At 39.2% G+C, this 27,264-nt stretch overlaps 1 protein-coding gene across 3 annotated transcripts in view; it reads left to right on the forward strand.

Annotated features, from left to right (window-relative positions):
* Positions 1-27,264, forward strand: part of cntn5 (contactin 5) — a 314,849-nt gene that overhangs the window by 173,562 nt on the left and 114,023 nt on the right. For all 3 annotated transcript variants that reach the window (XM_079621551.1, XM_079621552.1, XM_079621553.1), the window contains 2 exons: positions 14,149-14,272; positions 14,949-15,124. In XM_079621551.1, the coding sequence (XP_079477677.1) occupies positions 14,149-14,272; positions 14,949-15,124 (300 nt within the window). The remainder of the gene's footprint in view (positions 1-14,148; positions 14,273-14,948; positions 15,125-27,264) is intronic.

Below are 27,264 nucleotides of genomic sequence, written 5' to 3' on the forward strand. Positions count from 1 at the left end.
AATGATGTGTAAACACGAGTAACTTATTGAATTGGTAAAAGTGAGTCAACCACTTATTGAATTAGTCAAAACGATTCTGAAGTAACCAACAGACTAAAGGTACAGATTTTCTAAGCAGGGCAAATTAGCGTGAGAGCTCAATTCCGAAAAACACCAATGGGAGTGGAAAGTTCTGCGCGTGATCCACTGACGATGTGCAAATGAAATAACTCAGACGCAGCTGGATCATTTCCATAACCAACGCAATCTACCAAGAGCAGCGTAGATTAGCATCTGGTTTTTCGAAATGCTTTTTTGGGGCGTAAATAATGGCTTGAATAAAATAATGCATGATTCATTTAAATATACTCTCCTCCCATAAATGTTGCGTCTGAAAGGGAAACTCCTACGAATGCTTATGCAATAAGGTCAGCCACAAAAAAAAAGTATCTATGTCTTTTCAGTGCTAATTTTTCACTGCATGTCTTTAATAAATCCTGACAGCAGTTTTTTTTACACCAAAAGAGGGTTTGCGCTGGCGCAAGCTATTAGCAAATCTGCCACTTGAAGCTATCTTTGAGTTAAGGGGCCCTATCTTGCACCCAGCGTAATTGACTTTGTACACCGACGCATGTATTATTCCTATTTTGCACCCGCGCACAGCGGACTTTTCCCTCCACAGACGCACGTCGGTAAATTAGGGAATGAACTTGCGCTCGCGGGGGCGGTTCAGCGCAAAGAGGAGGCGTGTTCCGGCGCAAAAGTTCCCTGGTGCTATTTTCCAGTTTTAGAAAGCAATTGCGCCACTGACCAGGAAAAAACAGTCTGAAGACAGTGGCGCGTTGTGCGTTAGTGATATGGTATTTTAAGGGCGCGTGCTTGTCCATAATGTAGTGTGTTAACGCGCATCCACTTTGATTCTCTAATATAAACAGACGCAGCAGTTTTCATTTTTGCAAATCATACATTATTACAAGGAAAAATATTAACACATGAGGGAAATCATTGTTGTGTCCGTGAAGATGTGGAAAAAGATCTATCTAGATTAAAAAAAAAAAAAAAAATCTAGATTAGGCTACACATTTACCCAAATTATACGCCTGTTTAACCGAAGCTAATTTGGGTGGGTTTCTCCCATCATCCCCAATGTCACTTCTCTGTGTTTTACGGCCCTGACGAGAACGTCGGCCTCCTCGGCTGTGAACCGCTCCTGGCGTGCGCTGGCAAATCCACTGTTATAATAGCAATCCGCCATGGAACAAGCGCGCCGGCTCTTAAAGGGAATGTGAGAGGACGCTCTGATTGGTTCAGGGGCGGAGTGGCAATCGGGAGAGTCGGGACTTTTCCCGGTGGGCCGGTATTGTTTTGAGGCCGCGAGGGCCGGTCTGATAATAATTATACATTGCAAGTTAGCAACACCATCCGGCGGCCTGATGTGCGGCCGCTGCCCGCTGGTCAAACTGTGCAGCCTCTCTCTTTTTTCATCTCGCTGCACCTGGAAAAAATGAGCGCGTCGCTTCAATTATGAGCGCACTTGCCGCGCGCCTACATTTGAAATAACGAACTCGAGCGCGCAAAAGACGCAATATGTAAACGGCCCCTTGGTAGCGTACTGGTAGCTAGCAAGCGACGTTTTGGAGACCCCTGGTCTAAATGATGGAAAGGCAAAAAATAAAAGGGAAAGGTGGCGTTGAGAAGGGCAGACTTAAAAGGTAGCAATTCAATAAACAAATCAATCTAACCATATGTGACCAGTAGCGGTGGCTTTCTTAATCTAAATCTATTTTATAGATTTATAACTCCTGGTGTAGTCTACGTGATACGCAGGTATACGCCGTATACCCACTAGGAAATGCCAAGTATTTCCGTATACCCACTAAAAAAAGCGTGAGGATACGTAAAAACTTCGTTTTGTGACAGAACTTTCACACTTTCATTCATAAATTCACCGCGTCTGTGTTTGCAATGGACACAGATAAAATCGCGTGAATATTAAAAACAGTATACTCACTACAAAAAACTAGACTACACCACTCCCCCTGTAGGGCCGGTGGTCTACGAAATTTCCCGGTAGATTTTTTGGTCCCACTCCGCCCCTGGATTGGTTTATTTCACGTTACGCCCAAACCACACCTATGAATAATGAAGCTACTACAGACTAACCCCTTTTAGATTTGCGCCAGGCACAATAGTCGTTTATCCCGCCGGGAAAATAGCAACAGCGCCGGGATCCGCCCACAAAGTTACTTGCGCTTTGTGCTTTGACACTTGCGTTTCAGATCGTTAAAATAGGGCCCCATAACTTACTCAACTCAATCATTGAATTAATTGGTGTATTTAAGAATTAATCTCAGGTATGGTGAGTAGGGATGGTGTGTAGAGAACCACTTTTTTTTACAGTTAGGACATGCTTGGATTGTATTGACTGCTCAAATTGACAGGTCTTCCATTTACATTGTGCCAAAGGGAGGACCATTGCTCATCCACAATTGTACTACTTTTTACTTATTTTATGTAATTAAACTATTTTTGTTTCTGGTTTATTGTAGCATTTATACATGCAGTTAGTTATTACTGTATGTCCAGTAAAACAATTGTTTGGAGAAGTTTTTTGGACTTTTTGTTGGCTATCATGATTTCAAACACCATGTTTGATTGTATTGAGCTATCAACACAACATTTAGCTCAAATACAGTTGAAATGCTTGTGAACCAAACCTGCTGTTTTGTCAGAACTGTCAAGCCATTTAGGCATGAAATCACTCTCCATAACTGTATCTGACATTCACGTGGGTATGAACATTGGGTTCTTTGGTACAACTCTGCCCATCGGCGTTGAGTTCGAAGTGCTTATTTGCTTAACCCCTGTTACTGTCCTCGCATAAACTGTCAGGACCTGGTTTTCTTTCCGTTGTAAGATACCACACCACAGTCTGCTCATTATAATTACAGTGTGGGCCAGTGGAGAGACCTTGTTTGAGGTGATACCTGAACAGTCTCTACCTGCTCAAACCGAGCTGAACAATAGAAGAGAGTAAACCGAGGCACTTTACTATAATTGCTTTTCAACTGTTAGACATATACAAAGGCTCCATGATGTGCACTCAAACATGTCATAGCCTATCTGTGAAATTGTGTACTGCCATGAGCACTCCCTGTTTAATAGTGAGAGAATGAACGGTTGATTAAACTCTCAAAGGCATTCGCTAGGCAGGAAATCTGACGCCTCTGGCGAGGTTTTTCTCGCTTGAAGAAATGGCCCTTGTTATTGAGGATTTTGTTTAAATTGAAAGGATGCTTTTGATGGTTGGTCATCTCCGTGTCACACAGCCAGAAGAACTGTAAGAGAAAGATAAGAAAGTTAAACTGCAATGGTTTACTGCATCCTACGGCATTGTCCCCTCCTAAACACACTTATTTTTGATAAGTCTTCCATGCCTATTTGTTTTAAAGAAATAGTTCAAGCAAAAGTTAAGTCACCATTGTACCAAATCTGTATGGTGTTCTTTATTCTGCGGAACAGTAAAAAATCAAATTGGAACTAGGGCAGTCCATACGACTACATATGATATATTACAAGTGTTCTGAAGCCATATGTTTTTTTTAGTAAGAAACATACAGGTTTGGAATGGCATGTGTTTTGATTAAAGAAGACCTCTTGTGCTTTTTTTTTTACAATGTTTTTTTCTGAAACTCGTGATTATGGTAAGGGCACATTTCTGAAACACGCTCGACACGGTTGACCAAACTGGTCCATTTGACCAATCAGGGCACATTGATCTTTTCGGAAGGAAAGTCAAAGTTACAGACAGACTGGGGAGAGAGGTGCTGCAATAATGTAAAATATGTGAAAATATCTTTTTTTTTTTTTTTTTTACATTCAAGCATGAAAAGATATTCTAGTACATATTTAAAACAAAACCATTTATAAAAGGGGGTCATATGGCCTCTTTAAATGATGACAGTATTTTTATTGTTAAAGAACGAGTCTGTTAACTTTGAGGGGTGAAACTAGGAAGTTATTTGACGCTTTTGTCCAACAACAAATCATAGTTTTTCCAAAAAAATTTAGGAGAGAGATCACCAGTCCTTTCCTCCAGCTTCGCCATACCTCTGATTAATGTATATTTCCAAAGAGTGTTTTATTTCCCACTGGAGACCCAGTCTGCTGACAGGAGACTGCGCAGATTACTGTTTCCTCTCTTCCTGAGGAACAAAGGCCTTTTCCAACCACTTGATAATTTCTAAATTGTGAGAAATATCATGCTGTCTCAGCTTCTAAAACTAGGCTAAAGGCCTGTATTTCTGTTAGATTGTGGAGTTGCGCTTATAACAAAAATGTTTTTTAGACACGGTAGTACTGTGGTATAATTTGAAGTACATTAATGAATTTCTGTATCCATTGTAGATATCAATGTGTCAAATGATATTATAATTTGATACACTGTAAATAATGACATGATCAATAAGTCATGGCCACATGTTTTTCCATTACTTTAAATCATCAAAATATCTTAATCGTTTTTAAGTTATACAAGATAAAAAAAATTAATTGATTTCTACAGCCAATTTGTTTATACTACAAAATAAACTTAACGTTGAAGTCGTTAACGTTAACGTCCTGGAGTCTTCCTCAGGAGGGTCAGCAGGGTCAACAGGGACTGAAGACTCCAGGACAGTACTGGCAGTTCGGGAGACCAGGGCAGAGCAGGCTGAACAGATGGCCAGGCAATGCAGGCGACACTTCGGGTGGCCATGGTGGGGACAACCCTTCGGGCGGCCATGGCGAATCGTCCTTCATGGCCTTTCCGTGGGGCCCCGGTCTGGCCACTATGGTCGAGGACCAAAAAAAAAATATTGGGCAGAGCTATGGGCTTAGTCTCAGGGACAGGCTCAGGGACAGGCTCAGGGACAGGCTTTGAGGGTTCAGGCGGTGTGGTGGCAGCCATCTTTGGCGAGGGTTCAGGAGAGGCTGACCAGGCTCTGGCTCGGCGGGCATGACGTGAACAGTCTCTGGCTCGGCGGGCATGACGTGAACAGTCTCTGGCTCGGCGGGCATGACGTGAACAGTCTCTGGCTCGGCGGGCATGACGTGAAGAATCTCAGGCTCGGCAGACATGACGTTAATAATCTCAGGCTCGGTAGACATGACGTGAAGAATCTCATGCTCGGCAGACATGATGTGAAGAATCTCAGGCTCGGCAGACATGACGTGAAGAATTTCAGGCTCGGCAAACATGACGTGAAGAATCTTAGGCTCGGTAGACATGACGTGAAGGAACTCAGGCTCGGCAGGCATGACGTGAAGGAACTCTGGCTCGGCAGGCATGACGTGAAGGAACTCTGGCTAGTCAGGCATGACGTGAAAATCAGGCTGGTCAGGCATGACGTTAAGATCAGGCTGGTCAGGCATGACGTGAAGATCAGGCTGGTCAGGCATGATGTGAAAATCAAGCTTGTCAGGCATGACGTGAGGATTCCCTGGGTCTGGCTGTGTTCTGGATCAGGGCGTTTGTAAAGTTCCAATACAAACTTTTACTCACAACAATAATCCAAACAGGTACAGACAGGCAGAAGGTTCACACACACCAAATACAACGTGACACCATGTACATACTATGTAGAGCCCTGCACGGGCCGAAAACTCCAGCCCTAACCCGGCCGTGGCCCGTGCTGTTTAAGCCCTACCCGGCCCCAGCCCGACAATGCCTGCAATTTTTCACCCGACCCGACCCGACCCGACCCAAGACCAACATCAATATCACTTTAAGCTCTCTCTTACGCGCACTCTTTGATGCGCTCTCTCTGACGGGTGCTCTCTGATGCGCGCTGTCTCTACACGCAAACACACACACGTCACACGCTACTAAGAGGTAAAAGTTTATTATAGGCCTGAAACATCATGCCCACAAATATTAATACAGACTGTCAGAGAAGCATAAGCATGCAGTACTAGAGAATATAGCGCTACAGGATCCAACCGCAAAAAAATAAGTGAAGAACTCTTCGCCAACTGGCTAATGTTAAATAATATTAATACATTTAAAAATCTGTTGAACTGTGTAGGCTATATGTACGTACAGTGGTCATCATTCACTGTTCATTTGTGAGTGCTGTGAAGAAAAATAATAGCATCCACTGTTGAAGGCTTCAGAGATGTCCTCCTCTCCTCCAGCATCTTCCCTGCTGTGCTGAAAATGCGTTCTCTGCTACTGCTGCTTGCAGGTATGCTCAACACATGACGGGCGAGTCTTGACAACAAAGGAATGGTCTTCGCACACAGCAAATCTCGATCGTCATATTCCTTGCTGGGGTTAAGGTTTAGGTATATGTGGACTTCATCCTCCACAGCTGTATCATCACCCTGGGTGACATTCTCCCACTCCAATTCAAAGTCTGACAGGGCTCTCTTTTTTGCTGCAGGTGGCGGAGTATCTGACGTCACATCTCTAGCTGGCTCCTCAGTTCCACCGGTTGCTCGATAGCTTGCGATCCAACTCTTTGCGTCTTGCAGGATGGCATCTCTCTCAGTTTCACAAAACATCCGCAACTGGTTGTATTTTGTATACAACCTCCACAAGGTTGTATATTCTCCACAAGAATATTGCCAGCTTATGTAGTGACTGAATCTGGACCTTCTTACCAATCCATTCCAAGTGGTGCGCGCAAATGGTGGCTTGATAAGGCATGTCAGTGCTTACTGGCTGACAATGACGCTTCAGCCTCTCTTGCCACAACACAACAAGGTTCAATGTTGGATATTGATCACCTTCCAACTCCCGCTGGGCTTCGTAGAAGGGGTGGAGAAAACCGACCAAAAAATCCAGAACATCTGGGGACACATCAGCCATTCTTTGGGCCTCTCCACGACTCTCCAGCTTTTCACGTAGTTCAGCATACATGTCCTTGATAGACTTGAGTGCGAGAAATACAGTGCTGTAATGTGTTTCTCCCATCTGCAGAACAGTCTTGGATAACTGGCTTGCCAGATACAGCTCAGTGATGTCCAAGTCATGTCGGAGGACCGTGTTGTAGATGTGGTCCTGACAGTCCAAGCGCCGGTAAGGTCGTAATGCAGCAACAATATTCAAACCTTGGTCTGTTACCCACACCACCTTACTCATTACAGAGGGATCAAACTTGAGATCTGACACAAGCTGCTTCTGCAATTCCTTGCGGATATTTTCAGCTGTTTTAGCATCATCGTGAGGGAAAATGGCAGTGGTGAGTACATTACTCTTCAACTCGAAATCTGACGTTATGAAGTGACATGTGATCGCCATGTAACTGACCTTGCGGTAATCATCAGTCCACATGTCTGTAGTCATCCCAACATTAACTGAACACATCACCTCTTTTATCTCAGCAACAATCACTTCTCTTTTTGTTGTTGCCTTTTTCCTGTCATCTGCGAGAGATAGTCGTGGGGTCAGGCAGCAACTTTTCAGCAGACAGGCGACCATAGGCTTCTCCGACGTTTATTAGTTCCTGGGCTAACTTTATAAATCCTCCGCAAGCCACCGTTTGGAATGGCCGTATGTCTTCGCAGCAGAAATCAACACACTTGTCGATAACTTGGGATCTGGCATTAGGTGGCACTGGCTTCGAGAAGAACTCGGGCATTGATAACTGTCTGCTTGTGCTAGCAGAGTTACTAGCGCAGCCGCGCTCGACATGCCATTGTAGGTGAGATGTTCCTTTTTTTTGCTGTCATGTGCAAGGATATGTTTGCAGATTTTGCACTGCACATGACCAATTGGCTTATTGTCCGTCGTAATAATCAAATCAAAATTCTTCCAAAATGCAGCTTTTCCCGAAGCATTGGGTACTTTTAATAACTCCCCACACTCCAACTTCTCCCTGATGCTCTGCATGGTCAACTGTGTTAATGCACGTGAGTGACGAGCGCGTATATGTGTATTGCGTTGCTAGACGATGCGATTGCAATGTATAATATAATCAATATAGCAATATTTCATACAGTAGCCTATGTGATGTGTGCTCTGCACGTTGATTGTCATGACAGAGGCAATGTCGTCTGAGCATTTACCAGGTCAACTGCTTCTGTGATCTGAAGGAAATATTTATCTTCTTGTAATTGTAACCTTGTAATTGTATCACCAAATGTCTTTAAAGTTTCCTGCGATTGTTAAATGTATGATGCAGTTATGAAATGTAGTTACACTAGCAGTAAAAAGCATTGTGTAGCAGTAAAAAACATTGTGCCTGAGGGCTGGCACATACACAGAGAGACTGAATTCATTGTGCTGGGTGATGGCTTGTATCGTCAGAGAAAGGGCAAGATATACATGAACACAGATGGTGAGGTGGTAATGCAGCAGTGAGGTACAATATTTTTCTAGAATTGCAAATACTGATATGAACTGATATCCCAAACCGTGACATTTGTATGTCGCTACGTGTATGTTAACTACTAATAATCGGTGGTGGGGGATTGCTGTCCTTTGAGTGCTTCCAAAACAGTGCCAACCCACAGAGGGACTTTACAAGTCCCCTGAAGGTGTATTGTAGTATCTGGCCTTAGCATTAGACCCTTCAGTAGTAATAGTAAAGTTTATTTATACAGTAGCACCTTTCACAGACAAGGAAGGGTTACAAAGATTTTTTTTTACAGTAAAAAAAATAATCAAAACTGTACAAATGCCATCAAAATTTAACCATATTGTTAATTAAAAGCTTGTCCAAAAAGATGTCTTCAAAAAAATTCTGGTGTTTTTTAAAAGATTCCACAGAAACCATAGTTCTCAATGCTAAAGGGAGAGAGTTCCAGAGCCTTGGAGCCACAGCACAGAAAGCACAGTCGACGCTGACTTAATACTTGTTCTGGGAATAGTTAAAAGGTCTTGGCCTGAAGACCTTAGAGACCGACCAGGGGTGTGTGCATGTAATAGATCCTGGATGTAAGAGGGTGCTTGACCATGCAAGGCTCTGTAAGTAAGGCTATTTAAGTCATGTAGGTTGTGAGGTGGAGTCGCCATGGATCGAACTTGTTAGTACAGCACATCCCACAGATGCTCAATTGGATTGATATCTAGAGAATTTGGAGGCCAGGGCAACACCTTGAACTCTTCATAATGTTCCTAAAACCGTGGCAGGGTGCATTATCCTGCTGAAAGAGGCCACTTCCACCAGGGAACACCATTGTCATGAAGGGACCTGATCTGTAACAATGTTTAGGTAGTTGAGACATGTCAAATTTACGTACCCAGTGTTTCCCAGCCGAACATTTCCCGGAGCATCACACTCCCTCCACCGGCTTGTCGTCATCCCACAGCGTATCCTGGTGTCATCACTGCACTCATACATCCATGAGATGTAAAAGAAAACAGGACTCATCGAACCAGACAACCTTCTTCCACTACTCCAAGGTCCAGTCCGGACACTTTCAGTGGTGGACAGGGGTCATGATAGGGAGTCTGATTGGTCTGTGGCAGCGCAGCAGAGTGCGATGCACTGCGTGTTGTGACACATTCCTCACGTGAATAGAAATATAACTCCTTTTTAACTTAACTTCTTTCAAAATCATAAAAAAACGTACTGATCCCAAACTTTTGAATGGAAATGCAAGTGTATTCATAATTCATATTGGTGTGCGTGTGTGTAATGCCTTTATGTCAGACATGACTTCATCTTAAAACATGTCACATTGTATTCATGCAAAAATCCCTTATTATTGTAGTGTCTGAGACATTTGTGTTTCTCTGTCAGAGAATGATCCCCAATTACACAAAGCTTGTCCAAACTACACAGATCTGTAAATAATTCACAGAGAATGACTGGTGACTAGAGGTGTTGAGGAGACGGAAGCGAGCCAGGGAGCATATGGGCCGAGTGGGAGTGTTTGTGCGGGGGAGCGCTCTTTAATCTCAAAGGCCCACAGTCAGCCGAGAGGCAACCAGAGGACCGAGTGTTAGTGAATCAAGTACTGCTTTACATAAAGATACTCTATTGTTGTCTGCACAGATGCACTGAAAACACAGCTGACTACCAAATTGGTCGAATTCAGTTTTGCACTTAGCAGCATGGACTAAATGAGGGTCTCTTCTCTCACAATTTTTAGGGTTTGTTTTGAAGGTAGATGTAAAATCATATTGTATTGTTTAAAGTCACTTACATGTTGGATGTTTTTAACTTCCAAAAAAAAAAAAAAAACACTGAGTGTAACTGAAGACATAACTGAGACATTATTTATGTGCTATGGACACAATACGTAAAATCATGTCTCTGAAATCGAGAGGTGTGTTGTTACTTTCTAAGTGGTCAAACTATGAAAAATAGTAAGTAAGAAAAAAATCAATTGTAAAAAGAAAGAAACTACTCTTACTTTTCTAAGTCAGATTAAAACAAACATTACCGGAGAGCGTTTTACTAGAAAATACTATTTAAGTCTTTCTACTTAAAAATTTCACATTTAGTTAAGTTGCTTGCAGTTTCTTTATAATTACTTGTGACATTTACTGACAATTTCTGAGTGAGTGAAAATTGTTTCAAAAAGTAAAACCTACCTACATTTTTGTTTTCAGTGTGGTGAGAAAAAATAGAGTGGAAAAATCCCACAGACTTGAACTGAAGGTCCGGAGTCGTATCTGCACTCTTCAAAAACATGTTTCCAATAGGAGGTTTTCACAGCGAAGAAACATTTTGAGTACCCCAAATAACCTTTTAGTGAACAGTTCATAAAGGAACCATCATTTTCTTAGAGTGAAGAACATTGTAATAATCTGGAGAACATTGTCCACTATATAGACTTTTGTGCAATGGAAAGGTTCCATGAATGTTAAAGGTTCTTCGTGGAGTCATAGATGCCTATAAAGCACCTTTAATTTTAAGAGTGCAGAGACTAGAATATCATAGAGGCTTGGGTATGGATTTGTTTTACCTGGGCCAGTTCGTAACCACTTAGAAACCACCCAGAACACCCTAGCAACCACATAGCAACAGCATGACAAACACCCACAACACATTGCAAAAAATGGTAACCTGGAATTTGTTACTTTAAATAGTTATTTCTACCTAACTTAGTTCATATAATGTAGTTTTAGTGGTATTAATTAATGTAATTAAATTGATTAAGCTATATTAAATAATACATGTACTTGATTAAAGTCACTTGGAATTTTACCTGTTGTTTACACTGAATTCAATGCTAGGCTCGTAGCAAATTTATTCCCTCCCTTTCGTATCTGATATCTTCTCTCTTGTGGGGATGTGACACTTTTTCTGGTCAATATGCCAACAGACTGTGATGTATAAGAAATGTGTTTTTGTCCTGGCAATGATGCAGGTTGTACTGGAGACCTTCAACGGTTGTGTGAAGCGCCTGGATACACAGACCGCAGATATGAGGCTGGTGTGCTGACACCTGGGCAGAGAGCAGCTCGAGACAGTGGCGATGTTGCAGCCTGTACACACTGGGATTTATTATGCATGCAGCACAGAGCATAAATAATAGAGCCAGAGCTTAGATAGCTCACTCCCAAGCCACTGCAAATGACTAGGTTATGTGTGAACTCTGCGCCCACCGGTCCTTCATCTCTTCTCTATCTCTGTTGTCTAATTCTGTTCCTGCTCAAAAACATTTGCCAGATTTAGCCATCGCATAGCGGATGTTGAATAGGGGGCGGAGAGCCGTTCATGCAGCCCTGATCATTTCGTGAACAGCTTTATCCTTACAAAAAAGTACTACAGCGTACTGTGGTACACTGATTGTACTACCATGATACTTTGATATATACCATGATACTGAATGATATCCCTATGCATGTAGCATAGCATTTACATGTTACTCAGAACACCACCACATACCTAGCAAACCTCAGTATTATACAGTACATGTCCCAAAAACATAGTCTTGTGATGATGATGTGTGCAAAAAATATGGTACAGGCAAGATATAAGAAACATGGTGTTACCATGGTATATGTAAAAAAAAAAATTAGTACATGTACAAAAAAACATTGGTTAGTACGTGTATTAGCATGATGCATGATACTTTTTTTTATCAGTATCAGTATGACCAAAGCTATTTTACGAGATGACTCATTCGTATGAATTCATACGACCTCACTCGTACAAATTCTTATTTGTTTTGCTAAAAAGTACGTGTTTTACGAGTTGCCCAATTCGTATGAATTTGTATGATTGACCTACCCCTGACCCTGCCCCTAAACCTACCCATCACTGGGGTTTAGACAAATTGTGCGAATTCGTACAAATTGGTCGTGAGATAGCGTTGGTATGACACACATTCAAACAAACAAGCAAACAAGCAAACAAAAAACACTGTATTAGCATGGTAAATTTCCAAAAATGGTTTTAACAATGGCTTTCCTGTAGCTCAAACAGAAGAGCGTTTGCGCTAGCAACGCCAAGGTCATGGGTTCGATTCCCAGGGAAAGCAAGAACTGACAAAAAATGATTGTTCATGTCCAAAAATATTGTATTGGCATGGTATACTGTATGTCCAAAAAACATGGTATTGGCATGAAGAAAAAAAACGTACTAATGCAAAAACATGGTATTAGCATGGTACATGCCCAAAAGATGGTATTAGGATAACGTCCAAAAAAAAAAAAAAAAATAGAAGGTTTTAGCATGGAACGGAATATATTTATACAGCATATATATAAAATGGTATTAGCAGAATAAATATCTAAGCAAAGCAAATACTATATCAAAGCATGCATTGTACATGTCCCGTGTGTTTGTTATACAATTTGAGATTTGAGATTGGTCCCAGTGTTCAGCATAAACTCACTGAGCACCGACGGAGCAGATCTCCTGAGTGTTACTAATTGGAAGGACTCTCAGTTATTCTACTGAGATATGTTATCGAGTTCACCCTGGGGGCTGAATATATGAGACGGTTAACAGGATTTCTAATGTGGACCGTCTGCCGTGTAGATCCAACTGGTAGAATGAGCTAAAACTCTTTTTCATTGTTAAAACATAATTTTGTGTCCGACATACATAGCCTATATATAGACCACATATCCAGATTAATTTCCCTACATTGGTGTTGGGTAAATACTGTATATAGTACACATCAACACTATGGCATTATTTCCATAGGGAAGCATGGTTTTTACTTTCTTCAGTTGAGGGCATGTCAATTAAGGAAATGTATTTATTATTGTGAAAGTGTTTATGGCATATTTTAGTTTGTATGCAGTTACAAATACTTTTTGTTTGAGGAATATCAATAAAGTTTGCCAAATTTGTGACTTATTTAGCTGGTATGAGACAGCAGGCTTGTGTGACAAGACTACATTTCCCATCATTCTCTGTGGTAGCCCAATCATGATTAAACGCATATTTTAAAGCATCATTTACACTCTCAATTACTCGCTCTTTTTTTCCTTTTTTTATTTGTGTGGTACTGGCTAGTCTTTGTCGGGAAGTTAAAAAGAGAGAATGAAATATGAACTTGCCCAGCAAGTTATGATTATACGGCTGCAATATTGAGTTAGGCCTATACGATTTCTGAACTCGTAAGTTGGAACTTCCCAGGAGGACTTGAAGGCAGCAGAAGTGTCTTTCTCATGAAAACAGTAAATCTAAACCTTGCAGGGCTTGAACCCACAGACTACTCTCATATATTGTCCTTGTATTATGTATGATCTGGGTTCTGGATTCCGGTCCCCAGCTCCGCGAAGCAAGAGAGAGTGGCCGACCCTAGATGGTCCACATGTAGGCCTATTCTATGATCAGCCAATCAGTCATTAAAGTGCTTTCAAACCATTCAAGTGCAATAAGACTCAAAAGAGAATTCAAATTGGCATTGCCACGCTGTCTGTGAAGCGGGTTTCTTTGTGCCTACTTCGGGTGTGTATTTTTAGAAAGCCACTTCACAGTCAGCACGCCAATACTAAATTGACCTCTCTTTTGTGTCTTATTGCGCTTGATCAAACACAATTACAAAAATTCCTGTTATTGACGAGTATCATTGTAAGCAAAATGAGCTAAAGGGGTTTTAACTCATGTTGCTTACAATGAGTCTCAAAATAACATAATGATTTGGGAAAAATTGCATGTGTGTCAGATCCAGGTCATGTATTAATAGTATTATTATTATTATTATGTTAGATTGATTTTGTTTATGCATGAAATTAAACCGCATTTTTGCCTTTCTTCTTCCATCTGACCCCAGAGAGCGAGGAGTTTGGTCCAGTGTTCATTCAAGAGCCAGATGATGCAATCTTCTCCCTGGATTCAGATGATAAGAAAGTGATAATGAATTGTGAAGCCAGAGGAAACCCTGTTCCGACCTACAGGTACGGTTTACTAATTTCATTATCATGGATAAGGTTTTATTAAATGGATAATAAATGACATTTAATTTCTCTGGAGCTTTACTGTGAATCCTTATTATCCTGTCTGAGTGGCATTTCTGTTAGACTAATGCTAATGATGCAATGTTGGACTTTCCTCATGTGGATTCCTAATCAGAATTGATATAATGAGCTAGAATCATCATATTACTCAATACTCTTCAAACTGTGTGGTCCTGTGAGTCAACACGTGCTACAGTCTCACAGAAGTTTTAACCTTTAGGAAACAGACAGCAATTCATCAATGTATCTGTTTATGGGTGTTAGCGAGGTTGAATGATCTTACTGAGTTCTCAGAAACTGATGTGGTTTTAAGTTCTGGATCGTAATTTAGATCGATATCCCTGCCTAAGACACATCAGGTTGTATGCTAACATGCTCTTCAGCTATTATGTGATGTCTGTATTCCATCAACAGAAAGAGGCCCAAATATATACATATAATTTTTCGAGGAAAATGTTCCATAAATTACACAATAAGTAAAAGTGCTAAAGTAGAAGCATTTTCTACATAGTGGTCGTGAATTAGTTAACTCAGTCTATGAATCTTTATTTATTTGTTTATCTCTTAGAATCTAATAATGTATTCTATTTTGCTAATTGAGTCATTGCTTTTGCAGTTGGCTGATCAACGGAACAAATGTGGACGCCGAAGCAGATTTCCGCTACAGTTTGATTGATGGGAACTTAATAATACACAATGCGAGTGAGGCTATTGATTTTGGAAGATACCAGTGCAGAGCTGAAAACAGCATTGGCATCGTCCTGAGCCGAGATGCCCTCCTGCAGTTTGCCTGTGAGTAATTCAATATATTTTAAAAGCTTATATTCAGTGTTATTTTAATTAGATATACTTTTACAGTTTTTATTGATATTAAGTTTTTTATGTTTTAATTTTAATTTTAGTTAAAGTTTTTGTCATGTTTATATTTTTTTGTTTGTTTTTTATATTAATTTTATACATTTTTATTTCAGTATTTTGTTAAATGAAAATGATACATTGCTTTGGCAACTAGCTGAAATATATATATTGAAAATTATTTTATTTTATATCTTATATCATATTATATTTTATTTAAATTAACATTAACAAGTAATACAAATTATTTAAAAAAATTTATGGTTCTAGTTTTAGTCAACCATAATAGCCCTGCTGAAATTATTTGGGTTGATTTAAGTAGAGCCAACTCTTTCCATCTATTTGATTCAACATTGATCTGGTTCTGCATTTCCTGTACAAAGATTAACTATGACTCAATTCTTAACCACCATAGTACAAAGCAACATTGTGGAAACATTAGGCATTAGAGTGAAACGTTTATTTGAATTTTTAATTCATTAATTGATATACCCAAATGCCTACCCTAAGATTGCCTTCTACTAATGCTACTGATTAAAAGTAAATGCAATTAAAGGTATTCCCATGATGTTTTGCTCCTTTCCTTAAAATGTAGCCCCAAAGTTGTCTCCATTACATGGGAAAGTGCCCTTAACGCTTTGCTTCATGAAACAAGAGCAAAAAAAACGCATTTTCCCCCCTAGTAATCCCTTGGCTTCCCTCCAAAATATCATCACAAGCCACGGAAGCATGCAGTGTGGAGCTAGAGGCGCAATTGCTTGCTGGAAAACACATTGTTAGTTTTGCTTACAGTTTCCCCAAGAGCGATGGCCATAATAGCCTTATTGGCGTACCCGACGGGATTGTGTACTTCACTATTCACTGCCCTTAGTGTTTTTTTGTAGAAAAACGAACACTTAGTGTATGTGTGATGTAACATTCTTACGGGCAGTAAATGTATTATAGCTGTGTATAGGAAGCCTGTTTTTCGCTTCCCAAACAGTAACATTGAAGAGGTGTTCGCTCGTGTTCTCTCGCCTACATGAAGAATGGATTCCGCCTTGCATTTTGTGCTCTCTTTCCATCAAAAAGAACACTGCAAACAAGATCCTAAAGTCATCCGGTCTTTTCTTTGAGTCTCCATATTAGCTGCCAGCCCGCATGAACACACTGTTCTGTTCGTTTTGTTTTTTTGTTTTGTTTTTTCTCTCGTCCTTGTCCGTCGCTTGGCTATAACCTTGCTCCACTCATTGTGTGCCCATTCTGAAGGCCTGTCGGAGAGACAAAGGAAAGCTCCTGGCAGCAGACATTGGGATGCAGAGCTTTTCCCAGGCATCCACATAACAAATGGCCACCATTCATCACCCTGTTGGACACCCAAGGATCTTTCACTCTTATTGGCAGGGGGCGATCTCATGAGTCTGTCATGGTGCTGCGTCCATGCGCAATGAGGTTGCGATAAAATGAATTAACCATTATTTCATCTTGCCACCAAAACCAACGTGAAACGCTGTTCACAGTCTATTTTACTTACACTTGCTGATGTATTAGCAAGTGAAACAGTTAATTCAATGAGAAAAATGTAGGGTGTAACTTGATTTTCTTCTATGATAATTGATTTGATCGTCAAAATCGTGGGACTTGGTTGAAAAATTAAAAGGCATATATTGGAATAACTGATGAATCATGCATATTAACACTATAAAAATGCATTGAGAAAGTAAATAAGTCACTTTTATTCATGGTGACCAAGCCAATTCTCCTACTCTTTGTTGAGTATTAAAAAGGTTTGTTTTTTTATCTATAGCAATAATATAGTTGGTTATCAGTTTGCATATACTTTATCAGATTGTATCAGTACTGCCAAAGAGTAATATTGAAATGGAGTGCATTTCACAAAAGCCTTGTTTGAAGCCTACAGTCTAAAGTTCTGTCAATATTAACATAGCTCAACGATTTGGTTTGTCTTGAAATCACATTCGATCTGTTGTTAAAAGCATAATTTCGCTAATGCAAAGTTTTATGCAAAATAAGCAGTACTGGAAACATCTGGAAATGAAGAAAAAAAACAAAATTATCAAAAGAGATCAAAATTATTAAAGTATTCCTCTGATACTGTGTTCATTATTTACAGCAATTATCTGAATTGAATCGATGAATTGGCTAAAGTCATCACTCGCCGGCTGCAAGACATCAAGCGTTCTAACCAATGTGGTACGAATGACGGATGTGCGACAAAGTTCCTACACTTTCGGGAAACAGTCATGTTAGCTAGTTAGTTTCTTCATCAATGCATCATACCATTGTAGTTAAGTAGCATATTACGTACTTATTTGGGAAACACACCCCTGATCAGGATTCACTCTGAATGTTTTAGACTTTCTCTTAGACATTCAAGAACAGAGCAATCTGAAGTGCACTTAAAAGCCGCAAGAGCTGATTTCTGCTGGCAGCTACTGCTGTGCAATTTCAAAATGATTAAAGGAAATGATTCCCTGTGTGGAGTGCATTGGTTGAGGTCTCGGTTCATGAAATGCAAACAGCTTTATTGGCCAGCCAGCGGTAGGGGAACATTTAGCTCGGATCTCTTTGTTTGCTGTCTTTGATTGAGGAAGCCAGGCATGAGTTTCCCAGAGATGGTCAACTGGACCGTTTGGAGAGAGGCCTAGTCTTTGAGCCCGGCCATGGATGTCACAGCCCTCTCTTGGTAAGAGACCTCTCACAACTTTTGCCAGGGAAACCGGTTGGTGTGCACAGAGTATCCACAGCTCCCCTGGAGATTCAGAAATGTATTTTTTATTAAAGAAAGAGGGAGAGAAAGACAGAAAAACACTAGTCTGTATTCCTTTCACAATTGTACCCCCAAAGCATTCCCTGTTGGGTCTTTTTTTTCTGTCTCTTTGTTTTGAGAAGCAGAACTCCCTGGTTCAAGTTAGTTATCAGACCACGCTTTGAAGGCTGCAGGCAGAGGGAGTGTCTCTGATCTCACTCCCTTCTGAGATCCAGCCTTCTCTCAGCAGACCCCTCCAAAGTGGAAGAATGTGACTTAGGTATCATGGCTTGAAAGAGTAAGCCTGTGGATATGTACATAGGGTGGGTCTGTTCAGAACTCCACTCTGTTTGACCACAAAAAGCAGGGCTATCAGGAACTGGATTCTCTTGAACTAGAAAGAGTCGAAATTTAAGGGAGTTAGGCCTGTGCTTTCTATTTAAAGGCCCTGATGCCAGTAGCTCCTGAGCACCCTTCACAATCGGATCACACTAGGTATCACAGACCTGTATACTTGACGGGGTAGCCGCGAGCCCACAAATTTGCAAGAACACAAAGCCATTTGGGACAAAGTTACATTAGATAATACAACTGACCAGAGATGAAAAGGTATGAAAATGTTATTTCACGATTAGAGTGACCAAAATTATTGCAGTTAATAGTATCACAAAATCATTAAAATATACTGAAAATGTTCAAAAAGTACTGATACACACACTGAAATAATTTCACGACGTTTAATATCGAAAACCCACAAACAACTAAGAAAATCATTAGCACTATCAGGCACGGCTCTAGGACACTCTACTTGGGCTGGGGGTGCATTTATATTTCTTAGGGGAGCCAGCATCAATTGTGTTCCACTTAGGTTGGTGGTTGGGTCCCTCTCAGCTGAAATCGCATTGTTGTGAAATCGCATTGTTGTTCACAAAAGTTGTGAGAGGTCTCTTACCCCAGATGTTGGGGTAAACATTAAAGGAATAATATTAACAACAACAGATGACTTACAGCATAATGTGTTATTTACCAGCATGTATTAAAGGGGTCATGACATGAGAAACCAAATTTGCCTTGATCTTTTGGTATATAAGAGGTCTTTGTACCATTAAAACGTCCTGCAAGTTTCATAGCTTAAGACGTCCTCCCCATTATAAACGAATCATTTATTTAATCAAGCTCTAAATACAGCTCGTTCTGGATCCATGGTAAGAAGTGACGTCACGGTACGAAGTGACGTACCAGCGTTTGCATAATGACCGCCTCCAGCAGAAGACAGTTACGCTTAAAGCGCAAGACAACTACGCTCACTTCGTATATCGTTGTCGCGCCCGCGCGCTGCGCGCCTCACAAGTGTTCAGTGGACGGACAGCGAGTGGGTCTGTGTACAGGGAAATTACGACGCCGCAGATGTGCTGTTCCTGGCTGTGGACAAACAACATCTTTGAATACGCTGCGAAAGATCCAGTCGTCAGGGAAAAATGGATGCACTTTATGTTTTGTGGACGTCTCAGTCACGGCAGTGTTAGTTTAAGCGTTTGTTCTGTACATTTTAAGGATGACTGTTTTGAGCTTTGCCAGAAAACTGTTGCTCAAAGATAAGTCCGTGCCGTCTATTCTGGGCTCAACAACGATGACGCAAACTGTAAGTAATGTATTTAAAACTTTAAACTACTTTTTAAATACGCTGAAAGATCCAGTCGTCAGGGAAAAATGGATGCACTTTATTTTTTGCGGACGTCCCAGTCACGGCAGTGTTCTATACATTTAAGGATGACTGTTTTGAGGAAAAAATCCCAATATGATGCTTGGCTTTGCCAGAAAACGGTTGCTCAAAGATAAGTCCGTGCCGACTATGGGCTCAATAACGACGACGCAAACTTACTTTTTACCATGGCTAATATAAACACATTTGTATAAGAGAATCTTGAAAATATGTCGCCTTTCTAGTAGGCCTACATGTGATAGAAAATTAAAAATGTTGCCTTTATCAATGCTGCATCTTCTAAGATGGCCTGTCTGTGCATGCATTTTTGTCCGTGGTACACCCTATCATTTCATTGGAATTAGTTAAATAATGTTAAACTGTTAGCAAATGAAGCTATTGGATAATTATGCAACAATAATCCGTTTTCAAGTGTCTCGGGTTAATTTTTTTTTATTAATTCAAAATAGTTTCACTTTCCATGTGGACACGGGCTGATCCAGTCTTCGCTGTTGTGGTGATCGTTCATTTTCCTCTGATTCCGACTCAAACATAATAAGGTTTTATCATTGCAAGAGCCATCGCTTCGCATGCATCACCCGCTATTAAACAGTTACGCCGAATCCGCAAACGTTCTGGCTGGGGGCGTTAATATTGATGCATAGGCACTGACGTTAGCCAATCATAACAGTGGGCGTTAACACTGAACTCTTAAAGGGGAAACACCCCCAAAACAGACTGTTTGAATCAGAGGATGAGAAACAGGGTGGGAAAAGGTCATAAATCACTACATTTTAAAAGTTTTTGGTAAAAAAAACTATAGTAATACTATAATTGCACCTAAGGGAACATAATAATAAAATAAAAAAAACCATGTCATGACCCCTTTAATAAGTACTACATATTCAAATACATTTTTTAAAAATATATATTTTATAAATAAACCTCATATATAAACCATGAGAAGGGCTGATTAAAAATCATTATTGATTTTAAGTAGTTTATCTGGTCTGTGAATAATTCTAGATACCTTATTTGTAGAATTTTTTAGAGCAACCAGTTAAAATTTACAACAGTACATCAAAATTCAGTCCGATTTTCATATTGGTCTCAACAAAAATGGCAGACAGGCTGAATGAAATTGAAAACTTCATGCCCATAAATGTATTAACAGGCGATGATGTCATTTGTTTTGATTTTAGTTGACTTGAGTAACTTGACCTCAGAGCTGAAATGAACTTGAACATTTCCTGTAAACCTAATCACTGCTGTTAGCTTTACCTTAAAATACATTCAGTCCCATTCATTAAATGCTTCACTGCGTGTGGCACAGTTGCGCATGTTTTGACATTTCTGACGGAAAATCAGTTTTGAATCACTAATGGATAGTAAATTGGTAAGTTGGATAAAGGGGAAAAAACATGTTCAGGACAGTGAATGGAGAGAATGTTCTTCATAAATATATAAGGAATCGAACAGATAATGGAAAATAATGGGACCTTGAGTTTATTTATTTTAAAAAATGATTACCCTAACCATTTACTTAATCTGTCTGGTACGGTGCGGAATCCAGTCTGGTACGGAAATATGGCCATATTTAAACTTTATGCACTTTTACTGAGGTTTATACCTATTTGTTCATGAAAATCTCAAGTCCACATGTCGTCTAAGACAACAATCATCATAACGAATCAGAACATTTTCAACCAACATATAGATTGTTGTTTTACTTTCTGGGCTGGTATGTTTAAATCCAAATAAAAATGTGAAAAGGTGTATGTGTAGACAAAAGTTTGACTTTTTTTTTTTAAAGGGGTCATATGACTTCTAAAAAGAACATTATTTTGGCTATTTGGTTTAATGAAATGTATTTACACGGTTTTAGGTTAATAAAAGTAATTATTTTACACATACCGTACGTTATTGTTGCTCCTCTATGCCTCGCCAGCGATCCAGTGCATTGTGATTGGCCCGAATACCTTAAGTGTGTGATGGAAATGTCACGCCCCTTACAATATTTGGAAGATCAGCTCTCAAAGCAATAATGACAGGTGTTAATGTCGATACTACCTTATCAATTCAAACCTGAATCTGATCCGTAAAATGCAGATGACCAAGCTGACCGATCAAATTTTCCAGCGAGACTGGAACCTAACGTATCAGATTGGTAATGTTTTATTTCATGATTGGGGACATAATTAAGTACTGATTATAATGACTTATACAGTATTTGTATGCGTCGCGCCACGCTACAGGGGTGAGAACACTATATGTAAACATAAAACCATGTCTGCATTTGTGATCGTAACAACAACATACAAGAGCTACTCTATACTGCTCAAAACTCGCGTTTGAATAGTCACTAGCAAATTATTAAAATATGAAAACATACTTACAGGCGGTGTCTGTGAGTCAGAAGCGCCAGAATGTACTTGCAAAGATGGAATTTTGGTTGTACTGTTCTAGAACAGTGTTGTAAATAAATCTTAACCACTGTTTTCCAATTGTGTGCTCTTTTGGAAGGCCAAACAAAGTAGTTTGTTTGAACACCGCGTCTCCACAACATGGCGGCACCAGCGGCAACAATAATACAGCGAGAATAAAAGTTACGCCTTCTTTCTTTGCACATATACATTTGGGCGGTGTTATGAAACTCTGCCCACACACACTGATGTAGATTTGTGGTGGCGTGTTTGAATGAAGCGTTTTAGCATGGTTGTGCCTTAACTTTTGTAAAGAATAACTCTTTGCGTTTGAGACTTTGAGCATTGTAACTCTGCAGATCTTACACATGCACAAATAGCTACATAACGCACTAAAGAAAAAGGAAAACAAGAAATCACATCATATGACCACTTTAAATCTTGAAGTATTTAGAGTTATTTGATAAATACCATCTGTTGATGCAAACTATGCAAACTATCCATATAATATAAAGTTTCTAGAATTATTCACAATAACAAAACATTGTATGTTCATTACCACAAACTTGAAAAGTTACTTAGTCAATGTCTGTTGGAGGACCATCACAATAAAGAGTTGGCAGATATTAAGCAGACAGTCTACTAATACTAGTAGTGAGAGATAGTTGACATGTTGTAGTTAGTGTTACTTACAGTCAACTGAAAGACCATCAAAATAAAGCGTCTCCCAGTTTTTAAGTTGCCTTGTGTAAAATGCGCACACCCAATCGGATGGCCGTCCGATCAATAAAGATGCATGAAGCTTAAATACCCCTTAAAAAGGTCACGCTGTCTTAGACTGCCACAAAATTATTGAAATGAGTGCATCAGTTCTTGCAGATTCTTATCTTATCTCCCATCCTCCCTTATAGTTGAGAACAGATGAATATCGATTTACCCAACAAAGGTCTCGTTTTACCATGCAAGATGAAGGGTCAGGAAAATACGAGATGGAAAAGAAGAAAGAAAGCCAGTCAACAGATTTTCATCTTTTCTCTCCCAACTTCTATCAAAGGGGTCCATTATCTTTATGTGGCCCTTTTTTTTATGACGCTCATCACGAGAATCCATTGCGTAGTTTTCCTGTAAATGATGCCAATTTTAGCAGGACCGGCTGCCCTCATAATTTACCACCCGTTACATTAGCGAGCGAAGAAAGAAATAAAACGAGAGAAAAGAATCACGCGTCGCCCCACTCTCATGTTTCATGACCCAAGATGTCTAAAGATATGTCATTTGTCACACCTTTTCCTTTGACCATGTAGGAACAACTAAAGAAAATCTATTTTCCCATTTAGACTACAGTGGAGAGCATTGATTAGTTATAATTCATATGTCTAGAGTAAATTGACGAGGGTCAGGGACAACACGCTGATATGGAGAACAAGAAGGCGGCAGTGACAGCGCCTGATAAATCTATAATCTGCTCTGTTACAATGGGATTCCCAGCCTCTCCATCCCAGTTCTCCCGTGACAGTTTGTTGGAGGAGATCACTTTTCCAGGGCCATATATTACACAGCTCACACCGATCCTTCTTTCCTGCCATGGAGCCGAGGAGAACCAACAGACGTATTCTGCATTCCAACAGCGTGGCCTGTCAGCCGCCCGCTTCACATAAATAAGACATAAACTATTGAATTGCTCTCTCTTAAACTTTCTTTCTGTCTTTTTAGAGTCCCAGAGAGGTGTCTTGTCTTTTTGCACCAGATGCTTTCGTTTTTCATGGAAAAAAATAAACTTTGATCTTATTCTTTTTCATTTTGTGCAGCCTCCTGTAGGTTTGAGTATTAAACACAGGTGTTGCGCCTGTTGATGGCTCGTTGTGCTTTAGCTGGAGTGGAGCAATGCAAGAAATACCTGTTGATCACAAACAAACTGGAATGGAGTTCAACCGATAATGGATTTTTTTGATATCGACAACTAAGGTTGAAAATCTAGCCGACAACTCATTTATTGGCTGATAGATTCTAAAATCATTGGAATTTCAACTCAAACCATGATAATGTTTCAAATTTTTTTAAATAAATTCAATAAAATAAAAACTACGATTGAGTACATTTGACAAGAAAATACTATTTCAGTCTTTCTACTTCAAAATGTCATGTTTAAATCATTGTTTTACTTGTAGTGTCTTTTTATTTGTTTGCTAGCAATGAATAGCTTTTTTTAGTGAAAATTGTTTCCAAGTAAATCCTACATCTTTTTTACAGTGATGTCTTGCAGTTTCAAATAGATGTACCCTCATTTGAACATTATGCCATGTTCATATTTTAGATGTGTTTTTATTTTGCCTTGCTATTACGTTTATTTTGCACATAACTACTTTATACAGTTTATTTAGTGAGAACAGAAAAAAAGTTACAAAAAAAAATAGTTTGGAAATTTTTGCAGTTTATTTTTGAATATATTTTATTTCTTTATATTTTTGATACATTTTTGCAGTTGATCATTTGATACGGAAACTTAAAAAGGTACTTGGGACTTTTTATCTCACAATTCTAACATTTTTCTTGCAATAGCGGGTTTCTATCTTGCAGTTCTGACTTAATTTATCACAATTGCATGTTTATAATACTACTTACATTTTCTCTCATAATTGTGAGATATAAACTCACAATTCTGAGGTGAAAAGTCAGAATTGTAAGTTATAAACATGCAATTCTGAGGAATAAAGTCAGAACTGCGAGATTTAAACTTGTGATTATGATAAAATATATATAAACAGGTGAAACTCAAACAATTAGAATATCGTGCAAAAGATCATTTATTTCTGTAATTCAACTTAAAAGGTGAAACTAATTTATTATATAGACTCATTACATGCAAAGTGAGATATTTCAACCCTTTATTTGTTATAATTTTGATGATTATGGTTTACAGCTTATGGAAACCCCTAAATTCAAAATTAGAATATCGTGAAAAGGTTTTCATAAGCTGTAAGTCATAATCATCAAAATTATAACAAATAAAGGCTTGAAATATCTCACTTTGCATGTAATGAGTCTATATAATATATTAGTTTCACCTTTTAAGTTGAATTACTGAAATATATTCAAATTTTTCGAGTTTCACCTGTATATATTAATTGTGGGTTAGGCTACTGTATATACTTGGAATTGCGAGAAATAAAGTATTTTGAGTTGATATCTCACAATTTTAATTTTGAACTCGTAACTCCGAGTAATAAAGTCCAACATATAAACTCGAAATTGCGTGAAAAAAAAAAAAAAAATAATAATAATTTCCGTGTTGGGAACAAGCTTCCATTGATTGATGACTTGTGCTGCCGTGACACTACGAAGTCAAGAAAAGGTAATCAAAGCTGTCAGGATCTTCACAAATGAAAAACTTTAGTGAACTAAATAGGAGTCTGCGTATGGAAGGGAAAAATAATAATTCATTCATTTGAAAGATTTCATTCCAAAACACCGGAACACCACTAACAGACAGCCCACTCTCAAACCCATGCAGCGTGTGTGACAGAGTAACAGCTTCTCGGTAATGGGGAGTGTTAAACATTACAGTTGAACGGTTGGCAAGATTATCTTCTGCAGGTTGACTGTATTTACGCGGAAGCATCTGACTGCGCACAGATGAAAATAGAAAGCAAAAGTGTTTTGGCCAATCAAAAGAATGGCAGACTATGAGTTAATGTCCAAAGACGCTATGTGACCAAGTGATGGAACACAGTGGCCAAACACAAGCTGTTCGCCTTGAATGGCTAAATCAGCCTGAAAGGGAAATCCAGACTGCATTCAACAAAGTATGCTGCGCTTCCTTGCGATGCTGGCACAGCGTTGAATGTCTGTGATTATGCATGTCTGTGCATGTCTATTGATGTCAATTTTCATGGTTACACATTGCAATGATGAATAGAAATTCATGCAGAAGCTTCACGATAATTTCTGAGCCAATATATGTGTTAGCAGCATTGTTAAATCATTTATTTTTCTCTTTTTTTCATACTTCACACAAGAAACTTCAATCTGGAAATTACATGAAATAACATGCACGGTTGAATCATACACAGTCACATTTAAATCTAGGGGAAAAAGAATGGGATCAAATGTTATTTTAATATTTAAAGACTGGAAATTAAATCAAATTAGATTCAAACACAATGTCTTCAAACATTTAAGTTTCCTATTAGGGAAGAAGGTCAGAAGACTGAGCAATTGTCAGTTTTTGGTCCCACTTTAACTACTGTGTACTTATGTCAAAAAATAAAAATGTTAGGCACAACGTACTTGTTCATATTATAATGCAAAATACTTGCTGCTATTGAGGTGTAATATTATGAGTAATGTTAGGGACAGGTTTGGTGGTAGTGTTTGGTGGTAGTGGTAGGTTTAAGGGTGGGTTAGGGGGTACAAGAAGCGTCAATGGTGCAAATACATGTAATTACAAATTCATTACAAATGTAATTACAAGCAGTTATATTTTTAAATATAAGTACAATGTAAAAACATGTATGTACAAAATAAGTGCATTGTATCAAATTATTACTGTTTTATTTTTTTGTTTTGTTGACATCGTTAGGACTTTTTTGCATTTCACTTAAAGGGTTAGTTCACCCAAAAATCTAAATTCTATCATTAATTTGTCACCCTCATGTCGTTCCAAAACCATAAGACTTTCATTCATCTTCAGAACACGAATGAAGATCTTTTTGATGAAATCTGAGAGCTTTCTGTCCCTCCATTGACAACTTACGCAACTACCACTTTCAAGCCCCAGAAATGTTGTAAAGACAACATTAAAGTAATTAAAATTTTGCACAAAAAAATGTAATAAACATAATTTACCACTTTATTTACAAAGGAATCTCCAACGTGCATTCGCGCAACAACGTCTGCTCTCACGTCAACACAGCACGCATGTGTCGTGGTGCTCTCGTCAACGTGGGTTGGAGATTCATATTTTGTAATTAAAGTTGTAAATTCTGTTTGTTTTTCCCCATATACTGGAGTCACATGGTTTACTTTAATGATGTCTTTACTACATTGGCTGTCAATGGAGGGACAGAAAACTCTCAGATTTCATTAAAAATATATTTATTCTGAAGATGAACGAAAGTCTTAGGATTTTGGAACGACATGAGGGTGAGTAATTAATGACAGGTGAACCATTTTTGGGTGAACTAACCCTATCAATTATTAAAAT

Source organism: Phoxinus phoxinus (assembly GCF_949152265.1).
Source record: "Phoxinus phoxinus genome assembly, chromosome: 8".
In the NCBI taxonomy this organism is placed as follows: domain Eukaryota; kingdom Metazoa; phylum Chordata; class Actinopteri; order Cypriniformes; family Leuciscidae; genus Phoxinus; species Phoxinus phoxinus.